Consider the following 21,507-nt stretch of genomic DNA (forward strand, 5'->3'; position numbering starts at 1 on the left):
GCCGGGGTGATCGGCACCACATCTGCCAGCCCCTGGGGAGCCTGTGTGAAGCCTGCACCTCAGAGCCCAGCCAGCCATCCCCGTCCCCTGGAACACAGGGACTCCTGGAGGGCACTGGCCAGCCGTGGCCGGGCCTGAATTGCCCTGTCCTACCTGAGTCTTCCAGAAGAGGGTGAGTTAGGGCTAAGAGTCTGGGGGTCTGAGTGGGTTGTTTCTGAGGCTGGATGGGGAGGCAGTGGTGGGGACAATGACTGAGTGTCCTGATTTTCCTGGAACTGAGAGATCTGGGACTTTCAGTGCTAAAATCACGATAGACCCGGACAGACCTGGACAACTGGTCAAGCTCACAGGTTTTCTGAGTTCAGTTCCCTCTGCCTTCGAAGCAGAGCTTCACGAAGGGGAGGGTTTGCTTTGCCCCCTCCCACCCTCAGCCCCCATCCTTGTCTTCCAGCCTTTCTGTCCCCTCCTCTCTTTTCCAGGCTTCAGGACCTCTCTTTGCCTTCACTCCTCTGACTGGATTTCCCACTCACAGGGTCTCCCGGACTGTAGGCCTGAATCCTCAAGGAGCTGGAACCTTCCACACCTTGGAGAGAATGATGACCCAGGTGAGGCATAGCCCATGGAAACTTGCTTCAAATATTGGCCTAAATCACCCAAATCACCTTCATCACCTTCATCATCATCATCGCTAACATTTCTAGAATTTGCACTGTAGGCCAGGAACAGTTTTGAGTGTTTTACCTGTAATAACCCACTGAATTCTCAAAACAAACCAGAAATTACTCCTCTCCTTCTTCACATCCCCAGGCCTCTGACTGGAGTGCCCCCCAATTCATCCCTACTACCTGTTCAGTGAAGCTTTCCCCCACCTCCCACCCGGAGGCTGAGTTCACGGGTACCTCAGAGACCCAAGAGCTGTATGCACATGCTCTGTTCACATCTCTCTCCCAGAGAAATTACTACACTAGTGACCAGCTAGTGAACAGTGTTCTAGGGGCTTTGCATGCATTATCTCATTGACCCTCACCTAAATTCTATGAGGTGTAGGAACGATGGTCCTTCCCATTACGCAGACAAGAAAATGGAGACTCAAAGAGGTGAAGTCGTTCGTCCAAAGCCAGTAAGGGCAGAACCAGAATCAAGTCTTGCTTCACCTGGTTCCAGAGCCCTGGTGTGTGGCCAGTCTGCTGTCCTGCCGGCTCCATGGGGGACAGATGTTGGCCACAGGCTCTGTGCCCTCAGGACATAGCACTGTGCCCAACACACAGATGGCCTTTGGAAATTGTATTCTGGATTAAGAAGTAGACGAGGAGGGTTGTACCAGAGTGGGCGGTGAGGAGAAAGGAGGGGAATGTCTTGGGGCCGTAGGCCACCTGGGGAAGGAGGTGGGGGAACTGTGGTTACGGGTGGGGCTTGGGGGAGCCAGGCTCTTCCTGAACCCCCACCCCCTACCCCTGCCTCATTTTCCAGCTGGGAAGGGAGAGGGGAGAGATGCCTGGTGCCTCCTACTGTAAAGTCAAAATGTGAGCCGCTGGTGAGCGGCTTAGAGGTTAAATACTGACCCCACCTTTGGGTCTGTCGGAATAAATCCTGAGATTGGAGACAGGCATGGGATGAGGCTGGGCTTCAGAGAACTAGAGACTGGGGGTGCGGTTTCACATGTGAGTCACATGTTGCGGGGGGGGGGGTGCGGTGGTGCAGAGCACAGAGCTAGAATCCCAGCTCTGTCATGTGCCGTCCACGACTTCGGTAAGTCATTTTAAGGTCTCTGAGTTTCATTCTTCGCTTGAAAAGGAGATGCCCATATTCTGGTCATGCTATAGGTGCCTGTTGAGGGAGGGTAGGCTGCCCTCCCTTAGTGCCACTGGCCCTGCCCCAGTGGCCCTTTGCTTGTGCTCAAAAGGGAGCACCTTCCAACTTCCCTCCCACATAAACAATACCAGAGAGCCCCCCCTCCGCTCGAGGCTGAAGCACGGTCTTGTGTCTGATGTTACTCCTGACACCAGTGGAGACATCCTAATGCTCTTGGGCTCCTTAATGGCTTCATTTTTTAAAAATGGAGGTATAGTTGTTTGCATGCATTAAAAGTCACTCTTTTTGGTGTACAATTCTGAGTTTTGACAAATGCACACAGTCCAGACCGACCACGATCAAGATACAGAATGGTTCCATTGCCTACCACTGTCCCTTCTGTTCCTTTGTCATCTCCCCCATTCCTACCCCCAGGCAGCCACTGAATGGTCTTATGTCCCTACAGTTTTGCCTTTTCCATAATGTTACAAAAATGCAGTTGCACAGACTGTGGCTTTTTGAGTCTGGCTTGTTTCATTTAGCATAATGCATTTGAGATTCATTCGCGTTACTGCCTGTGTCGGTAGTCTGTTCCTTTACGCCTGCTGATCAGTATCCAATTGTACAGATATATCACAGTTTGTCCACTCACCAGTTGAGGGACATTTGGGTTATTTCCAATCTCTGGAAATTATGAATAAAGAGTGGCTTTAGTGGGAACCCCGAATTCTAGAGCTGGAAATCAAGTGAGATTTCCAGGTGTAAACTCAACAAATAGTCAGTCCATCCTGCTAACAGCTGAAGACACAGAGGTCCAGAGAGGGGAAGAGACCCAGCCATAGTTATAACTGACTCAGGAAGTGGGGCTGAGATTTGAACCCAAGGCTTTCAACTTGCAGGACAATGTAAAGTTCAAAACGTATTTCTGAAACATCTGCCAGGGCCAGGCAGAGTAACAAGTGTTACAGGCATAAAGGCCAAGAAGGAATGATCCTGGTGCTGGAGACACCTGCCGCAGAGTAGGGAACCAGACAAAGAAGTTAGCAGTAACCAGTGTAGGTTACTGTTACAATGCAAGAAGGGGTGTGCATGAAGCAGAGAGGAGAGGCCCTCAGTTCTGTCTGGGGGAGAATCAGAAGGCTCTGCAAATGCCCATGTATTTTCAGGGAAGAACACAAGTTTGTCAGGTGGAAAAGGATAGAAAGGGTCTCACAGACGCTCGCAGAGGGAACCTCCCTCACAGAGGGAATGGCAGGTGCAAAGCAACGGAGAGTGGGATGTGGGGTGTGGGAGCCTAAAGATGCAAGGGGGAGGGGGGAGGCGGAGGAGAGGCAGGAAATGGCCGCATGGGATCTGCTGGGGTCTGATTATAGCAAGCCTCTCTGGCCAGACTGTTTACTGCAGGACAGTGACTGTGCTCTGTGTATAAGTTCTCTTCATCACGGAAGAGCATGTAGGATTGAATAGAGAGAGAAGGAATCGAAACTCAGTGAGACCCTAGCGGAACACAGCCTACAGAGCAGGTGTTGGTATGGACAGGCACTTAGTATGTTTCAGAGCCAGCGGCATACAAGTCAGTGGCACAGGGCTGGAATTAACTAATTAAATTTTTATTTATTTATTTTGAGAGAGAGAGCGTGAGTGGGGTGGGGCAGAGAGAGTCACAGGCACACTCCGCACAGGGCTCGGACCCACGAGCCGTGAGATCATGACCTGAGCCAAAATCAAGAGTTGGACGATTAACCAACTGAGCCACCCAGGCGCCCCAGGACCGGAGTATTTAATAATCTGTGCTGAGATGACTGATTATCTGTATGGAAAAAAATAAAATGAGATTTTCCTTCTTTACACCATAACCAAAATAGTTTTGTGTGTGACAGTAGGGAAATCTACATTTACCTCTGTATAACGTATTTCCTGTGCGTGCATGCACGCGCACACACACACACACGCACACACGCACACTCACAGCAAACAAAAAAGACAATATGGATGAATTTGATCGGCAGCAACCAAAACGCAAACCCAAATCCCTCTATTCAACAATAGCTAATAGAGCTTACGACGTGTCAAAACAATGTACTTTAAAAATATTAGCCTACTAAAGCCTTACTAATTTATGAGGCAAGCACTATTATCACTTTCATTTTACAGGTGCAGAAACTGAGGCACCGAGAGGTTGAGTGACTTTCTTGAGGTCACACAGCCAGGAAATGGTTGAACTGAGATTCTGAATTAGGCAATCTGGCCACAGATTCACCACTACATGATTTTGCCTCCAACAAGTTATCATAAACATAATGGGAACAGACAAAACACAAGCGAGAGTATCTGGAACTTATACTGAACTCTAATAAACAAGGAAAGTTGAATAGGAAAAAATAGGCCATGGATAAGAACAGTCCGTTCACAGAAAAGCAAACCCAAATATATACAGTAAACGCAGGAAAATGCATTCAAGCTTATTAGTAATCAAGAAAATGCAAGTTAAAAATAGCAATGAGGGGCGCCTGTCTGACTCTTGGTTTTGGCTCAGGTCATGATCTCACGGTTCATGGGATCAAGCCCCGCGTTGGGCTCCGTGCTGACAATGCAGAGCCTGCTTGGGATTCTCTCTTTCCCGCTCTCTCTGTCCCTCCCCTGCTTGTGTTCTCTCTCTCTCAAAATAAATAAACTTAAAAAAAAAAAGTAGCAATTAGAGTCACAGGTGGCTGGAGTGTTAACTGGAACGACTTTGGAGAGCAATGGGATAGTATCTATGAACCTGAAAAAGGCCACCCCTTACCACCCAGAAATTTCACTCCCAGGCACAGTGCTCTCAACTCAAATGCATAAAACAGTCATGTTTTTAAGGCAGCCTGGCCCCAGACTCCATGTTCTAACTAGTATACTCTGAAGTATATTCACACAGCAGGATACTCTACAGAAGTTAAACCAAATAATACAGAATACATGTACCATATGTGGGGGCGGGGGAAGCAAGTTTCAGGAGGATAATACAGTAGGTTATAGTTTACATAAGTTTAAAAATGTGCAAAGTGATACTACGTGCTGTTTACGAAGGCACGAACACACAGTAAATGAATGAAAACAGGCATGGTAATGATGAACACCAAGATCATAATGGGTGCTACTTCTGGGAAGAAGGGGAGGAGGCTGGAATCTGCAGGTGGTACAAAAAGGGCTTCACCTCCACCCAGAATGTTTGTTCATTCATTCATTCATTCATTCATTCATCATCAACTATTTATCAGGGTCTGCTATGTTTCAGGGACTGTTCTAGGCACTGGGAATACCACGGTGAGTAAAACAAATCACGAATCCCTGTTCGTTCTTTCTTTCTTTCTTTCTTTCTTTCTTTCTCTCTCTCTCTTTTTCTTTCTTTCTTTCTTTCTTTCTTTCTTTCTTTCTTTCTTTCTTTCTTTCTTCCCTCCCTCCCTCCCTCCCTCCCTCCCTCCCTCTCCTTCCTTCCTTCCTTCCTTCCTTCCTTCCTTCCTTCCTTTCATTTTAATGTTTATTTATTTATTTTGAGAGGGAGAGAGAGCACAAGCACAGGCAGGGCAGGGGCAGAGAAAGAGGGGGCAGAGTGAACGAACTCCTGTTTTCTAATGGGATGGGATGAACAGACCATAAACCAAACAAGGAGCTGACGCGGTACTTTTTAAAATGTAGAGATATGAGGAAAACAGGGTAAAACGTTAAGATCTAACAAGCTTGAGTGGTGAGTGCCCTTGGAGAACTCACACTCCATCAGGAGCACCAGCTAATACTAGTTGAACAGCTGTTGCATTAGAGAGCTGGACTCCCACCACAATAGAGGCTTGTCCAAAGTGCCTTGGAGGGGGTCTGGGTGAGGAGAGTTGGGGAAGGCTTCCTGGAGGAGGCGGCATTTCAGCCGGCCTTAGCTATTTCACTAAGTACACAAGAGAGACACGGCATGCCCAGCAGAGGAAGCAGGCCATGCAAAAGCCCAGAGGTGCAGAGATACACGTGGCACAGCTGTTGAAGGGCTCACACTGGGAAGGACCTTGGTTTTACAGGTGTGATATCTGCCCCAAGCTGTGGGCTCTTGTGGTGTCTGGGAGAACCTAAGGCATGGTAGGGGTCCCTCTTCTGCCTCCCTCTGGCTGACCCCCTTGGGGGCCGTGCTCTGTGTCCTTCCCCTCCCAGGTGGGCTGGCAGCCCAGCCTGCCGAAACTGAAAAAGAAGTGGCTCTTCCCAGCTTCCTGCAGCTTCTTCTTCCTGCTCTCTGTGGTTATGACTGGCTGCTTCCTGTGGCAATATCACCTCCCCAAGCTGGACACCAGTGAGTGCACAAGCATCCTTGACTTCCTTCCTATCCCTGTGGGGCCTGGGAGCCTGGAGCTGATGCACCTGATTTGAGGGGGTAGGGGCAAGACCACAAGATTTGGATTCAGAAGCTCTGGCCTTCATTCTGACTCCAACCCTCACTAGCTGTGTATCTTTGGACCAGTCAAGGGACCTTTCTTTGTCATGTTGCCCTTGGGTATAAAATGAGGATCCTAATGCCACTGGAGTTTCCTTAAACCACCCAGTCTGGCTGTAAAGCTCAGGGACTCCCAATAGGTAAAACAGAGTTTCTCTTGCCTGATCTTCAGCCCCCATGGCCCTACCTCCACCCCTTTAAAGATCTCCCCCCAGCTATATCTAAGACCCTGGGAGGAACAACGAGGTGTCCGTGGACAGAAGCTGCCATTTGTTGGAGCCTCTCCATCCTGGGCCGGTCAAAGCTTGGCTAGTGAGCCACCGCTGCTGACAATGGCCACCAGGCCCTTTGTTGCTATAGCAACCCCTGCAACCTCCAACCTGGATCATCCAGAATCCCAGTTCTCTGCTAACACTGGGGAGAATGTCTCTCTCCGTTCCTCTTGTGTTACGGATGCCCAAGGCTCGATGAGGTGGCCTGGGCTCCCAAATTCTCACAGAGACATTCTGCAGAAATGGCTCCTTTTATTTTCTTGCTGGCTTTTTCCTCTCCCACCCCACCCTGTTCTTTCTAGGGTATATTCTTTTATCAGGGGCTTCTCAGTCCCTCAAGCAAACAGTCCTCAAGTAGGCAGGTCAGCCTGTCCTAAAGGACCATGCTTCTCCAACGGTCAAAGCACCAATCCAAAGTAGATCAGTTATTACTATAAATACGTACAAACGAAATTAAATGAAAAAAAAAATACTATAGAACAGAAGCTCAAGTTTTAAGATTCCACACAAAATTACCACATTAAACTGCTACAGAAGTTTCTAAATGTGTGCGCTCAAATTTTGTACTTAATTTGTCACGAATGGGAAACAAACAGTTCGTGGACCTGCTTGGGTCCATCACCGGGTCGATCACTGTCCACGGTGATCGAAGTCCTCTCCCTTGCATGGGTACCACCTGAGAGGTTGTTAGAAATGAGAACGCCCTGCCTCCATCCCCTATCTACTGAATCAAATAAGCATTCAAATATTTCCAGATGACTTTTTGGGCACGTGCATATTTTTTTTAAGGTTTTATTCATTTTTGGGAGAGAACTTTTGAGAGCGGGGGAGGGGCAGAGAGAGAGGGGGACAGAGGATCTGAAGCGGGCTCCTCACTGAGAGCAGGGCTCGAACCCACTAACTGTGAGATCATGACCCAAGCCGAAGTCAGACGCTAGAACGGCTGAGCCACCTACGCGCCCCCGTGCACGTGCATATTAATGCAGGGCTGTAGGCACCAGCCCTGAGTCCCAGGCTGAGCAAAGCTTAGGTTTGGGCCAAGACCTCCCTACTCCAATGAGGGAGGACCTAACCTATGACAAAACCTATGTCATGGATTTGTTGAGAGATCTTCCTTAAGATGCACAATCGATTTGTCCTGACAAAGTCACAAGGCCAGCCGGATTCAAGAGGTGGGAGGAGCTGGAAGGATTTGTGGCCATAGTGAGCCTCCCACAGAGAAGCTCCTCTCAGTTCTGAGTAGGATTTGAGGAGCGTGCAGCTCCTCTGGGCGCTTTCACCCTCACTACCCTACACTGCTCTCTGAGGATGAGGGGAGTTCTGGGGCCCGTGCGATGATCTCTCAGCCTGAATCCTGTCCTGCCAGGGCCCATACCTTCTCCCCAGAGGTTCCAAGGAAGCCATACAGCTGGACCAAAGCAGAATGGGACTTAGACCTGATATTCCAGACACACGGCTCTGGTGACAGAGGCACTGGCCTTATGATTTAGGCCTGAAGCCTAAGCGGGGCCCAAGTCCACCTCTCCACTCAAATATATAATCTGTACTAGAGAAACAGAGGCAGACAGACAGACAGACATGGTTAAGCCTGCCCCAAGGAGCTGGAACTTTTCTAACTCCTCTGACTACATGGAGGGAGAAAGCTGGTCATACAAGAGAAAAGGGCTGCCAACCAGGAGCCTTGGCCTAATTGGTATTTTGAAGGCCAATCATCAGGTGGTGGGTGTGGGACTGTCCCTTCTCCTCTCAGGCATATGCCCCCATGGTGGGCGCTGTGCCCTGCTATCTGTCTCCTGGTGAGGCTGTTGCCAGCTGGGAGGGCCAGCTCCAAGGCATGGTTCTGGCCTTTGCTGCCACCTTCCCACCTCTTCTAGGATGATCCCTAGACTCCTACCCTGAGCTCTGTCCCCCACTCACCATGTGATGCTCCCTATAGGTTCCTTGGGACCAGAGGTGGCCTCTGCCCCTGTGAGGATGTGTCCCCGACACCCTGAGCCTGTGCCGCTGGCCCACCCCCTCCCTGTGTTGAAGGAGGCCCTGGAAAAGGTCAGTGATGACCCAAGAGGGAACTGGGCGTGTGTGCTAGGCCTGGGGGATGAAGGGGAGGGCACGTTCTGTGCACTGGCAGGGTCATTTACTCATGCATTCAACATATAATCCTTGAGCACCTACTTTGGGCTAAGCACCAGGGACATGGCAGGAAGAAGATACTGTCCTGCTCTCAAGAAGCTACTAGTCTGGATGTGATGACATAGTCAAGACAAGTAACATTTATAATACAGGGGTAAGAGTGAGGATTGGGGACATTTAGGGAACTGCGGGGGCACAAAGAAATTGGCTTTGGGGTCAGGCAAGGCTTCTGGAGGGAATGGTGTCTACTTTTTTTTTAATGTTTTTTTTTTATTTTATATTTGAGAGAGAGAAAGAGAGACAGAGACAGAGAGTAAGCAGGGGAGGGGAAGAGAGATAGAGAGAAATGGAAGCAGGCTCCAGGCTCTGAGTTGCAGGCTGTCAGCACAGAGCCCAACACGGGACTTGAACTCATGAGCAGTGAGATCATGACCTGAGCCGAAGTCGGACGCTTAGTGGACTGAGCCACTCAGATGCCCTGGGAATGATGTCTAAACGGAGATGTGAACAAGTAGGAAGTACCCAGGTGATATGCATTTATACAGTAAGGGAGACTGAGGGAGGGAAGCATGTGCTCCGGATAGAGGGACCAGCATGTGCACAGGTCCAGAGGCAGCAGAATGAGTGCAAGGCACACACAGAGAACCACCAGGGAATTCAGGTTGCTGGGACTGCAGGTGGGGGAGGGAGAAAGGTGGGACGGGGGGAGGAGGACACAGCCCGTATCACAGAGGCCATTGCAATGTAATTCAGCACACACACCTTATAACACAATTCTTACCACTGCATGATGGCCTGACGCTAGAGGGGGTTGTTGGCCAGCTCACTCACCTTAGGAGACACACAGACAAATGAAACACGACTGGAAGTGTACAAGCAGCAGCACAGCGGAGGGGTGTGAAACTGTCATCCAAGGAACGGTTGAAGGGAAGGCAGGTGATGTGTCCATGTAAGAGAAGGCCTGGGCAGAGATACCATCACTGTCTGCAAGTACCTGAAAAGCTTTAGTGAAGGAGAGGGAGCAGAACGGTGCTATGAGGCTCCAGGGTCATAGCAATTAAAACAAGAAATAGCAACAGTAATCGTAGCTTCTAGTGGGCACCTAGTATGCGGTAGCTTCTTTATACAAATGCCTCATGAATCCCTATCTAAAGAGGAGGAAACTGAGGCACACAGAAGCAAAGTCAGTGCCGGGGTGGAAACCACACATGGACAGAACTCAATTCTGGACCTGCTAAATCACTCGGCAAGGAGGTCTGGCAGTTAATCAGGACCTAGGGCTGGAGTTAGCCTGGGGTCCTAATCCTGACTCCACTAACCATTAGCCACTTGGGCAAGTCACTTCATATCTCATAGACTCAATCTTCTCATCTATAACATAGGGAGAAATTTAGCACTGGCTTGTTGTGGATTAAATGAGACAATGCATGGGGTACCTGGGTGGCTCAGTCAGCTAAGTGTCTGACTTCAGATCAGGTCATGATCTCACAGCTTGTGAGTTCGAGCCCTGTGTAGGGCTCTGTGCTGACAGCTCAGAGCCTGGAGCCTGCTTCGGATTCTGTGTCTCCCTCTCTTTCTCTGCCCCTCCCCCACTCACACTCTGTCTCTCTGTCTCTCTCTCAAAAAAAAAAAAAAAACCATTAAAAAAATTTTTTAAAAATGAGACAATGCATGAAAATCGCTTTATATTGTGCCTGGCACATTCCAAATGTCCAATAACTTTGGATGTTACCATTGTCACTGTATTTCATTATTGAAAACAATGTCCTTTCAATAAATGTTCAAAGAGGGTCTAGGGGCCTCTATAGTGAATCCTCCAACATTAGGGGGTCAGACCAGGCCTTCATGAGGTTTTCTAGAGCAGCAGACAAGGGTTCAACGACATCAGTAGTTTAACCCCTCTCTCCTTTTACATTTTCCCAAAGAAATTTTCTTTGAACAGAAATCTTACGAGGAAGCCCTACATAAAAACAAATTTAGAGGAGCTGCTCTGGTTGTAACTGGGTGGGGGGTCCAATCCCAGGGGGTCTGAGAACCTGAGGTCTGAGGCTCCAGCCACTGGGGGGGGGGGGGGGGGCAGTGAGAATGGAGGGGGTCCCGGCAGGGGGCGCTGTGTGCAGGGTGTGGTGTGGGAATGCGCAGGGCAAGCAGGACCAGAGGAGTGTTTGTCTGCACCTGCACTCCTGCTCTTCTCCTCCAAGGTGGACAGGATCCTGCGTCAGGCACTGTCTGCCCCGGGCCTGGCTGCCATGTCTGCAGTTGTCATCCACAATGACACCGTGCTCTGGACCGGGAACTTTGGGAGGAAGAATGGATCAGACCCGGCCTCTGGGCCCCCCAATGAATACACTATGTACCGGTCAGCTGGGTGACCTCTAGGGTCCTGTGGAGGGGGGCATGGGATGGGAGGACAAGGGAGACCTAGGAGGTAGGGGGACTCAAGAGAATCATAACTGGGGGTCCAAGCTGCCAGGACCCTTTATTAAGTCCTGACAATTTTATAGATGAGGAGACTGAGGGCCAGAGAGGACCAGAGAGTGCCCAACATCACACCACAGGGGTAACAAGTCAGGAAGGAATCTCTTCTGGAGAGCCCTTAGCCCAGAACCTCCCTAACTAGAAAACGCTCCCTGTGTCCCACCTCCCACACCCTACTATGTGCCACGAAGGAACTGTAACCAGTTCTTGGGCCCTTGCCCCGGGTCGCTGTTAGTTGGCGGCAGTGGTCCAGACGGAAGAAACTTGGGACCCCCTGCGGCACACCCAGAGTCTCCCCTCCTAGGTGCTGCCTGCAGGATCCTCCAAGCTGACGATGCAAAGGGAACACGTTCACTCCCAGAGACACTGTGAGGATTACAGAGGTTCCATTCACACTGCACCTGCCACGTGCCAGGCCTGGGCCCACAATTGCATTTGCTATCACTTACTCAACACTTGCTACCTACCTTCCAGGTATGTTCCCAAGCACTTCACATGCCCAATCTCGCTCAATCTTTTCTACAACCTGTGAAATGGACAATGAAACAGAAACGGAGAGAGATCTAGTACTTGCCCAAGACCACTTGGCTAGTAAGAGGCAGAGGTACATGATCCCAACCTATGTCTATCCCAGAATGGGAAGGGCTTGGGTTAAGGCCTGGCACGGGGTAGGCACTCAAGAGTGTCCACCTGCCACTGTGCTATGTTCTCGAACATCCCGAAGGCAGTTCTACAGAGACTGCTGAATTTCCGTCTGAGACACTGAAGAGGGTGGACTCAGTGCTTTCCTAGAGCATTAGAAAGTTGGGATCTGGGGTGCAGGACGGAGGTTGTAAGGCCAACTGTATATCCTCTGCACCCTTGTGTGCTTAACACTTCCCAGAATCTCCAGCATCTCTAAGATCTTTCCAGTCCTCATGCTGTATCGGCTGTGGGAGGAGGGCACTGTAGCCTCTCTAGATGACCCTCTGGAGCGGTATGCCAGCACCTTCACCATTAACAACCCGCTGGGCATGGCATCAGCCCCTGAACAACAGAGCTTGATGGATGAGCTGGAGAAGGTGGGCCCAGCCCCAAGGCCTTCGTCCGTCACCCTCCGAAGGATGGCCAGCCAGCTCTCAGGTGAGCAGCCCTGAAGTTGTGCAGCTCAACCCAAACCATTTCAGGGGCGGCAACTGAGCAGCAGGCTCTCATGCAGCCAGGCCGGCCACACCTCCCTCTCACCCGCCCTAGATGGTAGACCAGGGGTAGAAAGGTCTGGTGAGGTAAAAGCGGAGGTGAAATCTGGGAGTTTAGGTCAAGGGGACAAATCAAGATCAGTTGCCAAGTTGAAAGTCAAGATCTGCTTATTAGATCAAGAACAGGTCAATATTTGTACACAGATCTACAATGAAGACCTAATTTCCCTCAATATACAAAGATTACGTACAAATCAATACAAAGAGTAACAACCCAACAGAAAAATGGGTGAAGAATAGGAACAGAATAGACAATTCACAGGAAAGGAAATACAAATGGCCCTTAAGACTATGAAAACATATTAAAAGATGTTCAACCTCATTCATAACAACATAAACGCAAATTAAAACCACGGAGAGACATTTTTCCCCTTGGCAAAGGCCAAAATGGGGGGTGCACTGGGTTGGTGAGGTTATGGTGAACTAGACCCTCTGATGCATCAGTGGTGGGAATTTACATTGGTGCAACCTGGATGGGGGACAATGATAATATCTACCGCAATTAAAAATGCATAGATCCTTTGGCTCAGCAATTACCCTTCTAGGAGATTCTCTTACAGATGCATTCACACATGTGTGGTGTGAGGTCTGCATGCATTCACTGCAGCGCTGTTTGTAACGGCAAAAGATGGAAACACCTACATATCTATAAGCAGGGGAGCGGCTAAACAAACTGTAACACAGCTATATCATCAAATCAGATGTAGCGTTAGAAAAAAGGGGAATAATGTTGTTTATGTACTGAGATGGAATAAGATACAGTGTTAAGTGGGGGGAAAAGCTCAAACAGCGTATATATATATTTTTTTAATGTTTTTTATTTATTTTTGGGACAGAGAGAGACAGAGCATGAACGGGGGAGGGGCAGAGAGAGAGGGAGACACAGAATCGGAAACAGGCTCCAGGCTCCGAGCCATCAGCCCAGAGCCTGACGCGGGGCTCGAACTCACGGACCGCGAGATCGTGACCTGGCTGAAGTCGGACGCTTGACCGACTGCGCCACCCAGGCGCCCCATCAAACAGCGTATATTATATGCTACCCTTTGAATAAATAAAATAATATACACACAAAGTGCACATATGTGTATGAATGAATACGTATAAGAATGTGTAATGTACATATTACTCTATAATACGTTTATATAAACTAAATGGACATACATGTGCCTGCCATTTTTTTAAGTTTACTTATTTATTTCGAGAGAGACAGAGAGAGAGGGAGTGCACAAGCAGGGAGAGGGGCCGAGAGGAGACAGAGGATCCCAAGCAGACTCCACACTGTCAGTGTAGAGCCAGACACCGGGGCTCAAACTCATGAACCTTGAGCCAAAACCAAGAGTCAGACGCTTAACCCACTGAGCCACCCAGGCCATTTCATTTGAAACGATGCCATTTCATTGTTTCAAAAGGCCTGAGGTCTTAGTCAATGGACATGGCTGGTTATCACTCCTGAGCCCAGGTGGTGTACCCGAGGTTCAGCGAGAGGATGGAACCTCCTGAAGCAGCTCAGGCAGGACAGGGTCACTCTTCTTGGGGGAGGGTGGCCTGATGGTTAAGGGCATGAGCACTGAACTTCCAGCTCTGCCTTCTCCCAGCTGGGTGATCTTGGGCAAGTCATTGAACTTCTCTGAGCCTTATTTTTCTCCCCTGTAAAATGACTGTGGTTTGTCTTATTATTGGGGATTAAATGAGATAATGAGTGTAAAACACTTAGCAGAGCTCCTGGCACACAGCAGGTACTTGTCAATGTAGCTTTGGTTATTTTAGCCAGGGTTAGACCTAGGTGCAGTGGGGCCCGATGAGGATGTAATTACGGGGGCCCTCTTTAAGAATGCATTATTAAAAATTCCAAGTTAGATATAGGCCTTGGAAGGGGCCATGCAGGTAAGGAGCCTTCAGGCTTACTTAGGCTCTTCCTGCATCCTGTTCAATCCACCTGGGTTATAACTCTGACTCCAGGGCTCCCTCTAGGGGTGTACTGTGGACTCTTCTTCATCCATACCCAGGGAACCAAGCCCAGGGGGCTTGGTTAGTTTTAAAATATCCTACATGTCTTCTACAGTCCCAAGGGGCCAGCTGAGGCAACAGCTGCCTGAAGAACTCTGTTCTAGGCTCTCAATGTCTTTTATGATCGACTCTCACTGTAATCTACAGCTGTCTCCCGTTCCTGGAGCTTTTCACCCATTCTCTGAGTTAAGCCTTCTAACACTTCCTAGGGAAACCACAGCAGGTGTTGCAGCCCATTTAAAGAGGAACAAGTAGAGGCTCAGAGAGGTAAGGTACATGGTTTGTGGCCACACAGCAAGAAGTTCCAGAGTCAGAACTTACACCCGGGGCCTGGGACTCCATCTCCCAGTTGCTCAGGCCAAAAGCCTTTGAGTCACCCCTGATACCTCCAACCCCCATACCTTCCACATCCCCTCAAGTAGCAAATTCCGTTGGCTCCACACTCAAAGGAGATCCAGGACCCAACCCGTCCTCACCACTTCCACAGCTGGCTCCCGAGTCCCAGCCACCATGAAAAAAATGCGGATTTTTCAAGTCTCCTTATAGGCTTCCTTGCTTCTGCCCGCCCCCCCCCCCCCCGCCCCAAGTCTGTTTTCAAACAGCAACCAGAGCAACCCTGATGAAATATACGTCAGATTTCATCACTCCTCTGCTCACGACCCCAGCCATGGTCACATCCGACTCAGAGAAAAGGCCAAGTCCTTCCAGTACCCTATAGCACCCCATGACACCTGGTGCCTGCACCCCCAGTACTTCTCACCTCCAAAGTCTTCCCCTTCTCACTCCTCTTCAGCCACACTGGCTGTTCCACACTGGTCCTCAAACAAGCTAAGTCACTCCCGCCTCAGGGCCTCCACACTTGGCTGTTCCACACCTTCCCTCTGCATGACATTCTTCCCTCACACTGCTGCTTGGCTCTCCCCCTCTCCTCCTCCAGCTCTCACCTGCTCAAGGGTCACCTTCTCTGTGAGGCCTTCCTCTGATCGCCTTGTATCAAATAACAATCCCTCCTTTCTTACCCCATAGCACGAGTATTTATTTATCATCTGTCCCCTCCACTAGAATGGAAACTCCATGTGGTCAAGGACTTTATTTTGTTCACTGCTGAATGCCCAGGACCCAGAACAGACCTTGGAACATAACGTGGTGCTTGAAAACTATTGCCAGGTGGAGGGATGGAAAGAATCCCAGTCCTGTAATCCTTCCCATACGTGTCACATCCAATAAACAAAAAATTCCAAGTGGTCAGAGAAGCCAGTTTGGCAAAACCTGTTTTGGTACTGACCTCAAGAATTTTATGGAATCAAACTTCTGTGGGTTGATGGTAACAATTATTTTTTTGAGCAGTTACTATGGCCAGGCCCCAAGCTGAGCATTTTATCTCACCTGAGCCCTATGATATAGGAAATTAAATGATTTCCCTTGTGTTCCCCGGGAAGATAGGGAAGAGAAGACTGGGGAAGATAGGAAGACTGGGGCTCAGAGAGGCTAAGTGACTTGCCCAACCAAACACAGGGAGGGTTAGAATCCATGCTAGACTTTTTTTTTTTTTTTTTTTTGAAGTGATTCTGCGGTCATTATCTCTCAATCCACGGAAGGTGGGGGAGGGAGTGCATCCGGGGGCCACTATCCCACCTTCAGTTCTGATCCCACCCAGCAGTTCTGATCACTGCTCTTCCCCAGGGCTGCCCAGAAGGCTCCGCTCTACTTCCCTGCTGTGGAGGGGCAGCACCCAGGAGGCCCTGAGCCTGCTCAAGGATGATGTGCTGGTGGCAGACCCGGGAACCAGGTGAGGAGTGTGTCTGAGGCCCCACCGACATTAGGAACCTCCAGAGGTGACACACCCCTCCTAGGAGAGAGCCTGAGTCACCTCACCCTAGACATCTGGAGCCAAGGGAGATGCAGGGATCCCTGAATGCATCCCCTAGTCCACAGCTGGGAAGACAGGCCCAGACAGGCTGGCACCGCAAGGCAGGGGGAAGCTGGGCCCAGGTTCAGTTCTGTGTGAACCTCGTAGTCTGTCGATTCACCAACTCAACTTTTATCGAGCACCTACTCAACCGAGATACAACACCTACCTACTGAGATACAGCAGGGAGCCAATTACAAGCAGCTTTTCCTCATGTAGTGTGCATTCTTGTGCATGAACAGTGAACTTATTTTTTTTTGTAAGTTTCATTTATTTATTTTGAGAGAGAGAGCGAGAGCACACATCCAGGGGGAAGGCAGAGAGAGAGGGAGAGAAAGAACCCCAAGCAGGATCTGTGCTGCTTGAGCCCATGAGCTGTGAGATCATGACCGGAGCTGAAATCAAGAGTCTCATGCCTAACTGACTGAGCCAGCGAGGTGCCCCAGGACTCTAGTTTTCCACTTGATAAAATCAATTATACGAAAGTAAAAAGGACCAAAAAGATTTGTTTTACCAGTTTCCCAGATGTGTTGCTGTGTCCAACTCTTCCCCAAGTTGCGGTGTGACTCTGGGCACTTCTGCCCCTCTCTGGTCCTTAGTCTTCCCAGATGTAGGATAATGCCTTGTAGTCAATTATCTCTGGGGTCTCTGCTGGGTCTGACCATCTGGGATGCGGTGAAGCAGGTTCCTTCTCAACCGCGCCCAGTCCAACGAACCTCTGGTGGCATCTCGGTCTGAGCAGGTGGGGCCCGGCTCTTCAGGGCCTGGAGATACTCACCCACGGCCGCATCCCCTCCTCTTCCAGGTGCCATTACAGCACTCTGGCCTTCTCGCTTCTGGCCCATGTCCTCGCAGCGCACACTGCTCAGGGCGACTACCAGCGCTGGATCCTGGAGAACGTGCTGGAACCGCTGGGCATGGAGGACACGGGCTTCGACCTCACGCCCCTAGTGCGCGCCCGCCTGGCGGCTGGCTTCTACGGCAGCGGCCGGCCGGCGCCGCTCTACGACCTGGGCTGGTACCGGCCGTCCGGCCAGATGTACTCCACCCCGGCAGACCTGGCCAAGCTGGCCATGGTGCTCCTGGGCGGCGGGCCCCCGCTCCTGCGGCCCGACGCGGCCAAGGCCCTGCTGGCGCCGCTGCTGGCCTGCTCGGGCGCCTACTTCGCCAACGAGACGGGCACCCCGTGGGAGTTCCACGCGCAGGGGGGCTACCGCGTGGTGCGCAAGGACGGCGACCTGGACGGCTACGCCGCCACCTTCTCCCTGGTGCCGCCGCTGCGCCTGAGCCTCGTGCTGCTGCTGGCGGGGCCGCGGCCACCCGGGCGCGACCTGGTGGCGCAGGCCTACGACGTGCTCCTGCCCGCCATGGAGAGGGCCCTACGCGAGGCCGAGCCCAGCCCCGCCCCGCCGCCCAGCGCGCGCCCCTTCGCCGGCTACTTCACCTTCGCCAACCAGACCTTCTACGAGGTGCGCCCCGGGCCGGAGGGCGAGCTGCGCCTGCGCCAGTTCGGGCCCCGCGTCGAGGCGCTGGTGCCCCCCGCGTTCCGCACGCTGGCGCTGCGTCACCTGCGCGGCCGCGTCTTCCAGCTGCACGTGGCCCGCGAGTTCCCCTGCGAGCTGCCGCTTGGCGACGCCTGGCTCTCCCTCGAGGCGCAGCACGGGCAGCTCGTCAACTTCTACCCCTTGGACCGCCACGGACTGTCCCCTGGCTTCGACGTGCCGGGCCTGAACACCTACCGGGTGCTGCGGCTGCAGCGCAAGCCCGTATTCAAGACCCAGTGACCGCGGGCTCTGTCGGGAGCCTCCCCCTTGCTGGCCTCCGGGCTTTCCGGTCTAGAGTTGGAAAGGCGGAGCTGGGGAGATGTGTTAGAGGAGCGAGTAGTTGGCAAAGTGGGGTGGGGTGTTTGCTGCTCAGAGTGTGGACCGCGGACCACAGCTGTTTTTTTGTCCACAGGGTGGGAGAGTTCAGTACGGAAATTTAGAGTAAACATTTAGAAACTTTCATAGCAAGTTGATAGAGCCCCTTTGGGCTTGTATTTTGTCTTCGTACTAAAAATCAACTGAGTTTTAATTTATATAAAATGAAATGCACACGTTATCAGGATACCGTTCCATGATTTTGACATTTATGCCCACTATAATCAAGATAGGGAAAATTTCCATTATCCCTCAAACGTCTTTCCTATTCTTTTGCTGTCAGTCCCCTTCCCTGCACCCAGCCACCGATCTACTTTTATCATCGTGGATTATTTTGCCTGTTCTGGAGTTTCATATACATAGAATCATACAGTGTAGCCTTTTGGGTCGTCCCCCCGCGCCCAGCATGACGTTTTTGAGGTTCACGCATGTCTGTGTGTGTATCAAAAGTTTGTTCCTTTCTATCGCGAAGTGGCGTTCCCCTGTATGAGTACACCACATTTGCTTATCCCTTCACCTGTTGATGGACATTTGGGTTGCTTCCAGGTTGGGGCTGCTATGAAAAAGCATTCCTGTATAAGTCTTTTTGTGAATACATGTTTTCATTTCTTTTGGTAAATATCTAGGTAAGCCATGAAGTTTTCCAAAGCACTTGTACCATTTTACATTTCCAGCGGCAATATGTGACCCTTCTGTTACTCCACATCTTTGTGAAAACGTAGCATTGTCAGTCTTTCCAACTTTAGGCATGCTAGCGGTTGTGAAGTCCTGTCCCAGTGTGGTTTTAATTGCATTGTATTGCTCATATTGTAGAAATTCTTTCTGTGCTCTGGATACAAGTGCTTTGTCAGAGCTGGTATTGCAAATATTTTCCCCTCAGTCTTTGGTTTGCCTTTCCAGTTTCTTAATGATGTCTTTTGGTGAAGAGCAGAAGTTTTAAAATGTTGATGGCTTTTATGCCTGTTGGATCTAATACAAAATTTAAGCTAGCGTTTTGCATGTCCGTTTAAAAATTAAACTTTATATTTTGAGGTAATTGTAGATTCACGTACAGTCAAAAGAAATAACCAGTGTACCATTAACCCAGTTCCCTCCAATGGAAACATCTTGCAAAACTGTAGTACGATATCATAAGCAAGTTGATAGAGTCATTGACATTGATGGAGTCAAGATAGAGAACATTTTCATCATCACAAGAATCCCTCTTGCCCTTTTCTAGCCATGCCCAGTTGCTTACCAAGACAACCCCCTCCTGAACTCCTAGCAACCACCAATCTGGTTTCCATTTCTGTAATTTTGTCATTTCAAGAATATTATATGTATGGAGTCATACAATATGTAATTTGGGGGGGACTTTTTTTTTTTTCGCTCAGCATAATTCTCTGGAGATTTTCAAGTGGTTGCAAGTATCAACAGCTTTTTTCTTTTTGTTGTAGAGTAATAGTTGCATGGTGTGGATGCCCCACAGTTTATTTAACCATTCATTTGATGAAGGATGTCTGGCTTGTTTCCAATGTTAGGCTATTACGAATAAAGCTGCTAGGAACATTTGTTTACAGGTATCTGTGTGAACATAAGTTTTTTATTTCTCTGGGACAAATGCCCAGGAGTTCAACTGATGAGCCATATGGTAGGGTTTTTGTTTGTTTGTTTGTTTTTGTTTCTTTTTAAAGAAACTGATGAACTGTTTTCCAGAGTGGCTGTACCATTTTATAATCCAATCAGCAATGTATCAGTATGTATATGTATGTACACACACACACACACACACACACACACACACAGTTATATATGTATATAGTTTCTCTGCATTTGTGCCAGCATTGGTCACTATTATTATTTTTGTAATTGTAATTTCTTAATCATGAATGACGTTGAATACCTTTTCATGTGCTTTTTTTGCCATCTGTATATCTTCTTCGGTGAAACGTCTCTTTATGTCTTTTGCCCATTTCCTGATTGGATTTCTAAGAAATTGTTGAGTTTTGAGAGTTCTTTACATATTGTAGATACTAGTCCCTGGTTTCAAATATGTTCCAGTCTGTAGCTTGTCTTAACGGACTTAACGCTCTCAACAGGTGTGCGGTGTTATCTCATTGTCTGCACACCTTTGGCCCCTGGGTCATTGCCATTGTCTCTTCTCTGTCCCTTTCTGGCTTTACCATACTTCCCTAGCCGAACCCTGGGCTCCCTAATTTGTATCTCTACCCCGGCTACTCCTCTGACTCCAGACTTCTGTGTCCACCTGCCTACTGGGTATGCAGGATGCATCTCTGCCTTATGTCCGAAATGGGACTGTCAGCCTCACCCCAGACCAGTTCCTCCTGTAGTCTGTCCATCTCAATCAGTGGAAGCTCTGCTTTTGCTGTTGCCCAGGCTGGACTCCTGGATCCCCGCTTTCTCTCACATTCATCCCATCCGTAGGTCATGCTGGCTCTACTGCACAATGAGTCTGTAATCCAATCCCTCCTCCCCACCTCTGCTCTTCTGGCCATTTCCAGGCCACCGTCCTCTCCCTCCAGGGTTATTATAGTGATTTCCTGTCTCCCCATTTCCATCCTTACCCCCTGTCATGGTTAGTTTTCTGTGTCAATGTGACGAGGCTAAGATACTCGGTTATTCAAACACTCATCTAGGTGTTCCTGCGTGGGTATTTTGTGGATGTGGTTAACATCCACAATCAGCGAACTTGAAGTAAAGGAGAGTACCATCGATAACCTGGGTGGGCCTCATCTAATCAGTGAAAGGCCATAAAAGTAAAACTGCAGTTCCCAAGCAAGAAGGAATTGGCCTCTGAATGCGGCGGCAGCTCCTGCTGGAGACTTTCCAGCCTTTCAGCCTCCCTACAGACTTTGGGTTTGCCCGCCACATCATGTAAGCCAATTCCTTGAAATAAATCTCTTAATATATATCCTAGTGGTTCTGTTTCTCTGGAGAACCCTGACTAATATACTCACAGACATCAGTCTACAGGACACTCAGAGGGATCCTTTTAAAAGTCACATCACGCACTGGTGTTCTCAGACACTCCTAGGGCTTTCATTGCATTCAAAGAAAAACTAAAGTCTTTATCATGGCCTACAGAGGACCCCGGTTCTTCCCACTGGCCTCTTGTTCTCTCTGCCTCAGCCATTCTGGCCTTCTCGCTGCTCCTTGAACCTGCCAGGTATCCTTGGCCTTTGCTCCTGCTGTCCTGACTGCACGGTTCCTTCTCCAGCGAACCACTCACTGCTCCCTTCCCTCCGACGTTTACTCACCTGTCACCTCTGTGAGCCCTTCCCTGACCACTCATTCTTGCAAATTGATGATTTTTTTT

General features: G+C 49.7%; 1 protein-coding gene across 2 annotated transcripts; it reads left to right on the forward strand.

Moving 5' to 3' along the window:
* LACTBL1 (lactamase beta like 1) lies at positions 1-19,753 on the forward strand. Of its 2 annotated transcripts, XM_058718696.1 has the most exons (8): positions 1-172; positions 533-605; positions 5,962-6,097; positions 8,447-8,556; positions 10,842-10,999; positions 12,002-12,240; positions 16,047-16,152; positions 17,078-19,753. In XM_058718696.1, exons 2-8 carry the CDS (start codon positions 594-596, stop codon positions 18,054-18,056), a joined length of 1,740 nt encoding a protein of 579 aa, XP_058574679.1. In that variant the 5' UTR covers positions 1-172; positions 533-593; the 3' UTR covers positions 18,057-19,753. The 2 variants fall into 2 exon arrangements, with proteins under 2 accessions (XP_058574679.1, XP_058574680.1); XM_058718697.1 differs by lacking the exons at positions 1-172; positions 533-605; positions 5,962-6,097; positions 8,447-8,556; positions 10,842-10,999 and adding an exon at positions 11,021-11,592.
* The last annotated feature ends 1,754 nt before the right edge of the window (positions 19,754-21,507 follow it).

The sequence above is a fragment of the Neofelis nebulosa genome, chromosome 2 (assembly GCF_028018385.1).
Source record: "Neofelis nebulosa isolate mNeoNeb1 chromosome 2, mNeoNeb1.pri, whole genome shotgun sequence".
NCBI lineage: Eukaryota > Metazoa > Chordata > Mammalia > Carnivora > Felidae > Neofelis > Neofelis nebulosa.

What these genes read in the sequence shown, in the direction of transcription:
- LACTBL1 (XM_058718696.1), top strand. An exon ending in AATGAATACACTATGTACCG is followed by an intron (nt 11,000 to 12,001) that starts GTCAGCTGGGTG and finishes AACACTTCCCAG; the next exon opens with AATCTCCAGCATCTCTAAGA. An exon ending in GATGGCCAGCCAGCTCTCAG is followed by an intron (nt 12,241 to 16,046) that starts GTGAGCAGCCCT and finishes GCTCTTCCCCAG; the next exon opens with GGCTGCCCAGAAGGCTCCGC.